Source organism: Alosa alosa, chromosome 9 (genome assembly GCF_017589495.1).
Source record: "Alosa alosa isolate M-15738 ecotype Scorff River chromosome 9, AALO_Geno_1.1, whole genome shotgun sequence".
In the NCBI taxonomy this organism is placed as follows: Eukaryota; Metazoa; Chordata; class Actinopteri; order Clupeiformes; family Clupeidae; genus Alosa; species Alosa alosa.
This window is the reverse complement of record NC_063197.1, coordinates 4,390,678-4,403,177: the sequence shown is the minus strand read 5'-3', so window position 1 is coordinate 4,403,177 and position 12,500 is coordinate 4,390,678. Positions and strand designations below refer to the sequence as shown.

General features: G+C 45.3%; 1 protein-coding gene across 1 annotated transcript in view; it reads right to left on the bottom strand.

Annotated features, from left to right (window-relative positions):
* Window positions 1-12,500, bottom strand: part of pde4ba (phosphodiesterase 4B, cAMP-specific a) — a 159,275-nt gene that overhangs the window by 116,296 nt on the left and 30,479 nt on the right. Inside the window, exon 3 of the mRNA XM_048251448.1 lies at window positions 6,621-6,859. Coding sequence (XP_048107405.1) covers window positions 6,621-6,859 — 239 coding nt within the window. The remainder of the gene's footprint in view (window positions 1-6,620; window positions 6,860-12,500) is intronic.

Here is a 12,500-nt window from a genome sequence, read left to right as displayed (position 1 = left end):
CGCCATCTTCTGCGTAATCTCTTTCTGACATTTTTTTGGTGCATGGCTCAGGGAAAAGTGTTATTCTCCTGAAATGTCATCTAAACACACCCAAAGCCCTTGAGCTGAGTAAAAACAGATGCCCACTCACTCAGATCCACTGAGCAAGATACAAACACTCCATCACATAGACACACTCTCTCTCTCACACACACACACACACACACACACACACACACACACACACACACACACACACACACACACACACACACAAACATGTAGACATATTTACAAATAAGAAACTTGTGTTTGTGTGTGTGTGTGTGTGGTTCTTCCTATGTGGTGTGTACTCCATAGTTGGCTCAGAAACCTGTAGTTGAGATCTGAATACCCTATGGTCCCATACTGACAGGCAACAATCCATCTGCTCTTTAGTGCAACTCTGGCTCTCACACAAAGCCTCTCCAAGCTCTTCCAGGTCAGAGGTCAGCTGTCCGAGCATCGGCTCTCCTCTCAATCAAACGCCCGGCCCACATGAGAGAGAGGCCAGACAGCCAGACGGAGACCTTTCAAACTGTCGGCTCACATCTACCGTGATGAAATATAATGAAAAGATCACAGGCATCTTTCTCTCTTTGTGCACACACACACACACACACACACACACACACACACACACACACACACACACACACACACACACACACACACACACACACACACACACACACACACACACACACACACACATGCTCTCTCTTTCTCTCAATCTCTCTCTCACACACAAAACACAAAAAGAGAGAGAGAGAGAGAGAAAGAGAGAGATAGAGAGAGAGAGAGAGAGAATCAGACAAAGTATTCACACTCCTCTACATAGATGGGTGTGCATTCTCCAAATCTGCATGCATACACACACACACACACACACACACACACACACACACATTTTCTGGGTTATAATGTCTCTAATTTGGCTGGATGAGTGGGCCTGAGAGAGCTGGACTTCCGCTGTCCTGATCCAGATTCAGATGATGGCCGGCCCCGCCAGCGGCCCCACCACAGCCCCACCTGGGATCGGGCGGCGGGCGGAATCGATGCGCGTATGACTGAGACGCTGCACTCCTCTCCTCTTCTCTGCGGCTTAATGGTGTCGCGTCAGCACGAAAGTAATTGTGTTCTCAAAATAACCCGCATCCCTCTCCTCCTCTCCTCTCCCCTCCTCTCCTCTCCTCTCCCCTCCCCTCTCCTCCTCTCCTCTCCTCTCCCCTCCCCTCCTCTCCACTGCTCTCCCCTCCTCCCCTCCACTCCTCTCCACTGCTCCCCTCCACTCCTCTCCCCTCCCCTCCCCTCCTCTCCACTGCTCCCTCCATATCCCAACACACAACACATCAAACAGCACTAACAACTACAACTAGGCCAGGGAAAGAGAGCAATACACACACCACAGAAGTGTGGTGTGTGTGTGTGTGTGTGTGTGTGTGTGTGTGTGTGTGTGGGGGGGGGGTGGATGAGAGCGAGAGAGAGCCTGTAGAAGATGCTACATTAATTAAGTAACAAAGTAATGCCCTTTGAAAGCCAGACACAAACACACACAACAGAACACAGACCGTGCACACACACACACACACACACACACACACACACACACACACACACACACACACACACACACACACACACACGCACACACACATCTATACCAGGACATAGGACATAGGTGCTAACAATCAGGTGCTGAGAGAGCCAGGACATAATCTGAGAGACTCAATCTGACTCTCTCTTAGCTATCCATCTTGTCCAATCAGGACGCTTGCTCCAGGGAGGGGGTAGGGGGGCGGGTTCAATGCCATTGGCTATGATGCCACTTCATGTGGCTGTAGATGCCGACGGGCGAACCAAACAATCATCGGAATAACACTTTGAATAAGTTGTTCCAAAAGGTGGAAAATGGCTGACAAGCTGCAGGAAAGCTGCAGACTCATGGTGTACTCTGAAGCTACACGTCACAGCCATGGAGACCAGAAAGTGAGGAGCTGTAGCAGCCAATGAAACGCACCCTGGGTCGCTCCCACTTCAATAATGCTGCATGACATGACAGGCAGAGATCCCATCAAAGCTGAGGGCTCATGAATAGTGACATGAGGAGCCCAGCTCTGAGTAGCAGTGTTAGTGCTCAAGAGAAACACACACAGAGAGCTCATCATGCTGGACTATTCTGTAGTATTGCATCCTGTAATAGTCTGCAGTTACACTTTATTTGAATAGTCCCCCTAAAAAGATATCAGAGATCATCTGTTGAGATTAATTTATTCATCTGTTGAGACTGAACTATACCTTAACCAAACCCAACCCCTAATCTTAAAATAAAAGCTGCAGTTGGCAAGTCTGACAGATTGAGGGGACTTAGCCAAAATGTTGAATGTTTACAACTCTCATGCCCCTCCCCCACTACCACCGAGCACCCTCTCATTGAGTTTCTGGTCATCAGTGCGCACCAGACTGAACCAGACTGTGGATCTGTGGATTTTTGCAAAACAAATAACAGGCTCTAGGTGGAGGTAGAAGTGCAGGGTTTTTTTCTAAAACCGGCTGATTTATGTTGTTCTGTCAGAGCATAGCGTCGGTTTCAGTGAATATGACCAAAAAAATCTTGCCAACTGCAGCTTTAACCATACATTTTAGCTAACAGAGTGACAACAGAGTGTTTGTTGATAGTCTGAGCATCAGTCTAAAGGAGACCTATGTCTATAGGAGTCTATAGGAGTGTGACCTATGAGACTTGCAGTGCCTTGCAATATGACATGAAACCCCGCCCAGATGAGTAAAGGGGGAGGAACCGTAGAGAATGTGTGTGCCAGTAGAATACTGCTCCTCCTTGTGCACATCTGGCTCCACTGAGATGGAACTGTTGTTTTCCTGCATTTGCATTTGAATCGCACCACACAAGAAAGTCCCTTCGGCTACAAGCACCTGTCAAACGACTGAATGTAATAGTGAAATGAAAATCTTCCTATCTGAGGCATACTCACAATGTCATCAGACAGGAGTCTGTCCTCTCTCATTTCAATACAGACGCAAGGCTCTGAAGATGCTCACGTTATGAGAACTCAATGTACAAATGTCACTACAATTAACATGCATGAATAAGGTATTCATGTGGACTCGAATGTGCTCATGATAAAGAAGACCATCATGGTAAAGTTGAGTTGGATAGAGATAGAGGAGAAAGGACTATAAATGACTTACTGCCCCCCTCTGGTGGAACCTCTGAACTGCACTTACTCTGTCATGGCCAGAGCAAAGCGATAAAGATATTTCACTTTTCGACACATTTGGTTTGGAGTCATTAAAAATCTGAAGTCATTAAAATTAAGCATACTTCATGGAAAAAATAACAAATCATCATGCTGAAGTACATCAGGTCATGAGTACACAGACAATTCTGGAACCTCAACAGCACGAGGTGAGTTGCACAGAAGAATGGGGGAGAAGGTAAGCATCAATCAACCAGTGGACTAATGCCCCTGTCCAGCCCCATCGCCACAAGAAGAGCTATAAATTCCCAATTGGAGATGGAAAAGTTCAGTGTTTACACAGAGCAGGAGGGGGACGGAGAGCGACGACACACTAAGTGGCCATCCATCGTCCACTGGGATCATTTCTGATGTGGGCCCTGGTCACCTGGCAACCCTTACGAGGCAGAGACTCCACAGGCACTTTTTGAAGGGGTGGGCAAGAAACCTGTGTGTGTGTGTGTGTGTGTGTGTGTGTGTGTGTGTGTGTGTGTGTGTTTTTGTCACAGAGGTGGACATCCCAGTTCCAGAAAGTAGACATCCTGCCATATATTTTTTTCTACCTGTGCACTTAACACAGGTGATATCACTAATTATCTGATCTACCTGGCTGCTAATTAGGATGAGCTGGTTTACTAAATGGTTAGATCAAATACTTGACAGGACTTTTACTTTCTGAACCCAGGATGTCCGCCTCTGGTGTGTGTGTGTGTGTGTGTGTGTGTGTGTGTGTGTGTGTGTGTGAGAGAGAGAGAGAGAGAGAGTGATATAGAGAGAGAGTGGGAGAGGAGGAGTGAGATGATGGGTTCAGCGGGGTGAAGCCAGTTAAAGGGTCTTTATGGCTTCCACACTGGGACAGCACGTACTGTGTAAACAGAGTTGACGCATGCAAACACATGTAACATGCCGTGATAAGGCAGGTGTGTGGAGAGAACACGGCAGGAACAAACTAAAACAAACTATGTGCACAAGCGAACATCCTATAGCAAAAATACACACCCACAGAGGCATACATGATCAGAGACCACATTCACATACACACACACACACACACACACACACACACACACACACACAGTAGCTCAGTGACGCCACTCTGCACACAACTGGTACACCCATTTCACATACAACCGCACCCAGCTCCACTACATAAACACTCATTTATATGTGCGCAAATACATTATGCACATTTACCACACAGGAAGTCAAACACACAGTGAGTAGTTCTGTGGCCTCAGCAGAGTCTCTTTCTCAGCCACCCCCATGTTGACAACACCACCTCCATGAAGTTCCAGCTCATAGGAGCCATTGCTCCACACACACACACACCAAGCAAAGCTTTCACGGCCAGCACACATCTGTCTCTCGGCACATCCCACAGACACGCCTTAACATGACAAGAATGTGACAGGTGCAGAACTCTGACAGACTAGCAGCAAAACCACTGATGATTAAGGAACATGACCTTCTAGGGCAGAGACCTCTGTAAAAGCTCCCCTTGTGAGTGAGAAGAAACATGTGAATGACCAGGCCTGTCATGGCCTCTAACTGTCACTGGACTGGAGTCATATTGATATATTTGATGTCCTGGTTTATTTTTTCATGGATGATGTCAAGCAGGGATGCTTGATATTGTGTTTGTGTACACTGCATGTGTATCTGCCTGTATGTTGTATGTGGTTTGTTGCCTTTGGACCTTATGTTGTCTGAGTCTGCTGATGACCTGCTACAATACAAATTGCCCTTTGGGGACAATAAAAGTGGAAAGTAAAGTATATTAATATATCAGAATCCAATTTTACAGTTTAATCAGATCAGATTTTCCACTGTTGTGTCATTGTCACCATTTTTTTTGATGAATGCATTGTCAGGCATTTGCCTTTGTCTTGCTAGCAGGCTTCAGATGAGTGACTAGCCTATTTTTGAGGCTGGGGGCTTTTTTCAGGCCTTCCAACCAAGGCAGCCATGTCTCCAGGATTGGTATGACTTGCAGCTTTTTGTTTCTTTTGTTTTCACCCTGTATTTTTTATTTATAAATCCTTCTTATTGTTCTCATTCTGTCTTCTCCCTTCCCTCTTTTTCTTTTTCACTCTGTTATCTGACACTGTTTTAGTGTCAGTTTTATTAGATCTTTAGTTCTATTTTAGCCAACTCCTCGTTTTCTGACATTTTAGAAGGCACTTCTCTCACTTAAAAGGTGAGCTATATAAACAAACACATCCCTTCTCCGTCTTCTGAAGAGAGCCAAGGCTCTGAGGTGCAGGATCTCCAGAGGCGGCGTCAGCCGGCAGAGCGAGGAGAGGAGGATGACATTTGTCCCGACACCTCTTCACTCCTGACCTTCCACACACACTGCGCCTGGACACCCTGCAGCGTCAAGGTCAAACAGAGAGCCTCAGAGCCCTGGAGAGACAGACAGTCTCTCTACTTCGGTCCTGTCACTCAATCCCCCTCTCTGTCTCCCTCACTCTTTCTTTCTCTCTCTCTCTCTCTCTCTCTCTCTCTCTCTCTCTCTCTCTCTGTCTCCACACACAAGCACTAACACACACAAACAGTTTACTGTATTCAGGCAAAGCACTGAGGCAAAACTGAGAGACTAAGAAGAAGGAGCTATCTCCCCAGGCCAGTAGACTCCTCAGTATGGACATGCCTGCCACTTTAATGGAAACTCAGGACTTAATTGATGTGGTTGTTCCAAAAGTTGTCGCTTACAGTATATGCACTGGGTACTTTGTAGTGCTATAGTTACTGTTGTTAGTTGCTATTGCTGCTGTGCTTACTATAAATATATTAATAGGCCTCTTCTTATTTTCTGTTCTTATTTTATTTCTTTAATACTAAAAGAACTACTTGAATTTAATTATTGTTGACCATTATCATACTTTGTGTCTGTCTAACCTGAGGTGACCCATGCACTGAGCTGACCAGGACAGGTTAACTTTTCCCTGCTATTTGAATACTATTTAAACTGTGTATATTGAATCTTGACATCTCTCTTGAACCTAAAAGAACTACATCACCTGCTGATTGCATGAGATGGAGTGGCCCTAGTGTTAGGCATTATTAGTTTGAAATGCCTTCTTCAACCATCACTAGTGCGCACCTGACACTCAATCCTCCAAATGAAAGTCCAAAAGATGCATCACACAACCATCACTGACCTTCAGCTGACACACACACAAACCTGCTCACACATGAATGCATGAACCACACAAAGCAATAGGATTACACACAGCAACCCACACACACACACACACACACACACACACACACACACACACACACACACACACACACACACACACACACACACACACACACACACACACACACACACACACTTACCAGTCTGGGTCCACAGGGGTGATGTCGATGCGTGGGGGCGCGGCGAAGGGCAGCGTGGTCGGCCGACTCATGTACTCATCGTCAGGTGTGCGGGACCTCTCCGCCTGTCGCCATGACAGTGGAGGCAGCTGCAGGTTGCCAGAGAAGCGTCGGCGGCCACGGCGCAGGTCCACCCCGAGCGTGCAGGACGGAGAGGTGAACGACTCGGCCATCCCACAGTCAGGAGGCTCTTTACAGTCCTGAGGACACACACACACACACACACACACACACACACACACACACACACACACAGAGAGAGCTATAGAATGTATACAGACACAATATACATTATATCATAGTTGTGTTTTTATAAAATCTACATTTACTCCATGAATGGCTAAGTCAGTGCAAGTCTATACAGGCATTTTGATTTCTTCTTTGTATGTCTCCTATCTCCTATCAATGGTAACTAAGCATTTGTTAGCCTAAGCATTTGTTAGCAAAGCCCTAAATATTTATACTAGTATAATAGTATTTCTGATGTTGCTGATTGGATCATAAACAGCCACAGCAACAAAGAGGAATGACTGATTCTTCTCTATGATTGTGTTACATGTTATTTTCTATATTTCTGATATGTTGCTGATTGGATCATAAACGGCCACAGCAATGAAGAAGAGTGACTGATAATGACTGACTGATAATGACTATTGTGTTACATGCTCCAAATGTAAAGCACTTTGAGCTGCATTCTGTGTATGAAAGGTGCTATACAAATAAAGCTTATTATTATTATTATTATTATTATTATTATTATTATTAGTGTACCTCCTCGTTGGAAAACAGCACTTTTGAATGTGCATTTTCGTGGCAAAGAGAGAAGGGGAAGAGGAAAGATGGGAGCATTGAAAAAGTATACCACTTATTCCCCTAATCTCACGCACAGACTCCAGGATCCCAAAAGAATTGTGAAACATTTTGGCAGGCCTTAACTGAGCAACCCTAAAGGGAAGTGAATACCAGTTGCAGCATGCCAATTCTCTACTGAAGTTCTACTGCTATCCACTAGAGGGTGTAGTTCACCTTCTTATTGACTAGAAGCAACATTTCAGAAATCCACCTTGAACATATTCACATTCTAATTACGAGAACACATTTTGTATGAATACAAATAGGCATTAATTCTCAACAGGCAACCCATCAGCACAACCCATCAATGCATCACTCGTCAGCATGCAAGCTTTAGGATCATCCATCCATCTAATCAGCTGTTAGTTAAGACCTGCAGAGACAGCTCAGAGTGCTCCAGACAATCAATGCCTTTAATCAGTCAGCTGAGATAGACAACAAAATAACCCCCCTTTACTCACACCAACACACACACACACACACACACACACACACACACACACACACACACACACACACACACACACACACACATACACACACACACTCACACACAACAGATATAGAGCTAGATACAATGGGCCAAATCGATCAGTCAAACCAGATTTCATGTTTAGTATCCTTGTTGACACCCAAGGGGTAACACCAGGAGAATGCATGCCACTAAATGGACAGAGGGCAGAATAGCATTGCTCTTGTGAGTGAGTGAGTGAGTGAGTGAGTGAGTGAGGTCGTTTTTACATTCTCAGTCCAGACTGTGCTGGGGGATATGACACATGTGTCTATGCAGGGACCCGAGTTAGCCCTTCTGCAGACTTAATCTGATTCCCTCCCATCTGCTCTGTCTGCAATACATGGAATCAAGTTTCCAGTGCAGGCTAATGGGAGATGCCAGAGCACAGATAGGGTGCCATGCCGAGTGGAACTTCACCACCAATTCAGGCTCATGTCGGACACTGGAACACCCTGCACAGTTCCTCTCACAAGTTCTTGGGAATAGCATTATGTTAGATACATAATATTTTCCAAATTGATTTGATGGCAAAAAAGTCACAAACTAAGGTTAATATCTACAGAATAATGCAAATGTACCTGATACACAAAGTAGTCTACAAAGGGCACCATTGATTCTTCAGAGGATCTGAGGTGCAGGAACATATCAGATCAGATATGAGATCAAAGCTCACCAAATATCAGATTAAAGATTGCCATGCAAGATTTTTGAAAACCAGAAAACCAGAAAACCAGAGAATCCTTTGTGAGTGCAAAGTAGGGCATCAATAGCACATATCCAAACAGAAATGACAAAGGTCTGCCAGCTCTTTCATGCTATCCCCTCCTGTGCAGGCTCTGAGACTCTGGGAAGGTGAGCGCCCAATCTTGGGTCTTGTCTTCCCGCTGATGAAAGCAGGGCTGAGGAGGACAACCTTTCCTAACAGTGACCCTCGGCATGGAGACAGTGAGATTTACTCGTGCTTTATAGCATTTCCGTTGATCCATGAAGCTCAAAGTGACAAGAGGATCTTCCAACACATTCATGTGGTATGTCACAAGTGATATTTGCTCGACCAAGGACATACACAAACAAAGACACACACACACACACACACACACACACACACACACACAGACACAGACACAGATACACACACACAGACACACACACACACACACACACACACACACACACACACAACCCATGCCAGAACATGTTCTTCCCTGCTTCTGTGTTCACGAGTGCAATCCTGCTGAAGAGAACGTGGTAAGAGCAATGAGAGGACAGAAAGAGGGAGGAGGCTGCCGCGCAAAAGTAGAACCAAAAACAGCGCAGGTTGGGAGTGTGAGTGTTTGTGGCAGCTGTGGCCTACTGGTTAGCGCTTCGGACTTGTAACCGGAGGGTTGCCGGTTCGAACCCCAACCAATAGGCACGGCTGAAGTGCCCTTGAGCAAGGCACTTAACCTCTCACTGCTCCCCGAGCGCTGCTGTTGTTGCAGGCAGCTCACTGCGCCGGGATTAGTGTGTGCGTCACTTCACTGTGTGCTGAGTGTGTTTCACTAATTCACGGATTGGGATAAATACAGAGACCAAATTTCCCTCACAGGATCAAAAGGGTATATATACTTACTGTATACTTGTGTGTCTGTCTGTTAGTGTGTCTTCAAATATCAAAGCAACTGACAGAAGAGACAGGCTCATGTCCTTCATGTATACACACACACACACAAATCATGCCAAATGTTGGATTTAAACCTTAATACTAGTGAAATTATATCTGAAAGTCAAACTGACACAGGCTGACCTCAACTGACATAGTCAACACAGACATACCAGTTCACATGCCCACAGGACACAGGTGACCTACGCAATCTCAGAAACACGCACCGCTGTGACTGTGGTGCATCTGGTAATGCACCACAACAGGAAACAGAATAATCATGATAAAATCTCAGACACACAAACAGACTGGTGCAGTCAGACCAAGGACAACTTACAGCTACAGGAGCTTCATCAAAGCAAAGGAAGTGGGCAAATTATTTTTCAGTTCAGTTTTCTCAGCTGATAACAGACATCTTTTCAAAAGATTCATGAATAAAATTGTCAGACTGACTTCTATAGTACCATCACAAGGAAGAAATTACTGCAGGTTTAGGCCAAACCATTTCTTCATAACCATTATGCAGAAAACAAACAAATAGCTTTTTTTGCATTGTTGGGCCGTGTTATTTCACTAATGAATACTGCTGGGGATGGGATGGAGCAGTGCTGTGAGCCTGACTGGGGTGGTGGTGTTGGGGTGCAGGTTTGGTATCGTTACCCCACAGACCGGGATTTGAGGCCAGGTGGGGTGACTGCTCTGACTAGTTTGGTTCAGCTGCTGGGGAAACACCTTTGTGAAGAATACACAGAATATTCTCCAACTGCCTTTTGGAACGCACAATCACAATCCTATGACAACAAATATTCCAGTGCTCATGAATGAGTTCCAGTATGATAGAATGAGATAGTCAGGCTAAATAATATAGTTGTTTGAGTATATACCTTACAAGTTATATACATACATTTGCCTATTTAGCCAGGCCAGGACTCACTAACTCTTCCAAAGTAAATGGACAAATAGAAACCAAATAAATGTGCATTGGCTACCCATGAGTCATACTGTAATATTCCTTGAGGTGTCTACAGCAGCAATAACCATTTTTCATTACATCAGTGATATGAAATGAACAGAGGGAGGCCCATTTCGAGGGAACCCTTTCATCACCGAGAGACTAAAATAATGTGAATAGGAAAACAGGCCCATGGAGGGCAGTCAAAAGAATCCCAGATGACAGGCAGTATTAGAGCCAGACAGTCTTGTAACCAGTCTTCCTGCGTAGGATGGTGTGCCACTCTGACAGCGTGCCGCTCGGTGGCTCTGCTATGCCAGGCGGCAGTACCAGTGTGTGTGTGTGTGTGTGTGTGTGTGTGTTCAGATGGTAACATGTCTGCTCTCACGTCACCTGATGTCTGTGAGCACCGAGAGGGTCACCTGAGGAGCAGACGCAGCCCCAGGCCAAGCCAGAGATCCTGTGGCGCAGAGACATTGACCTGGTGCCCTGGCATTGGGCATTCAGTGTGTCTCTGCACTGTGAGTTTGACAAAAGCTGTGTGTGTGTGTGTGTGTGTGTGTGTGTGTGTGTGTGTGTGTGTGTGTCTGTGTCTGTGTCTGTGTCTGTGTATTCTCACAATAGCTGACCTACAAATGTATCATATGGGAACTCTTCTGCACAAAAAGGGCTTCTGATTAAGATTCCTCATTCCCCTAGCACAGACTCTATCTGGATGTGGGTATGGGTGTAGAAGTGTGCCCTGAATGACCTACACACATTCCACTGATAGTAAACTCAAGAATAAGTGTCATACACAAAGCAGCATGGCTCTGCATTTTGTAGTCAGGCCCACACACACACACACACACACACACAAATACATGTACACATACACACACAAATACACACGCAGCCTACGCTTTCACTTTTGCCTACAGCTTTATATTTACATTTTTCTCTCTACTCTCTGAGTGTGTGTTGTGGGTCTGTACAGTACTCCTCGTCTGTCTCTGTCCACCCCCACCGCTCCTGTTGTTGTTGTTGTTGTTGTATCCAGTGCTGCAGGCCGATGTGTGGTCATTGTGTGTGTGTGCTGTCTCATGTGCCAGTGCCCTGAGTAACCCACTAACTGGGACAGTGTGACAGAGAGGTTGTGGGTTCTTGTGCTCTCTTTTTGTTTCGATGGTCAGCTTTAATATGGAGTTTGTGTTTCTCTCTCTCTCTCTCTCTCATGTGTGTGTGTGTGTGTGTGTGTGGGGGGACACACACACACACACACACACATGAGAGAGACACACACAGACACACACACAAACACACACACTCACAACGACTTTTTATTGACAACAAGGTATTAAAGCAACCAACAATATTAAGAGCTCTTTTTTCATTGAGTTAAATCGAAACAATGTCTTCTATTGTGCACTGATAGCCCTACTGGTAGGCAATTATTACATCGCAGTGTTTGCAGTGAACTAACGTTATCATTTTTTAAACTATCAACTACACTTCACCGTGAACTTTTCATAAATCAAAACCGGAAACACGTAGGTAACTGAGTAGCCTATAGCGTCAAATATTATCCCCAGGTGGTATAATGTTTAATTGCTGCCACACAGTGATCCATTTAATTGCTTCAACACGCACTATGTAACGCAACCTGCATTAGTTTAACAAATGAACGTGATCGACGAAATTCTTAATGATCAACTATCGATCGTCGATTAATTATGCCCATCCCTAGTACCTACACCCCCATCACCCCCATCAGCCCAATCACCCCATCTGACTCAGACTGACTGTCAGAGTGTGTTCTGTTGAGAGGAGCCTGTCACTGCCGTTGTGATAATGTGCTGATGTGTTAACATACAGAGAAAGTGCCGCTCAACACCTGAGCCA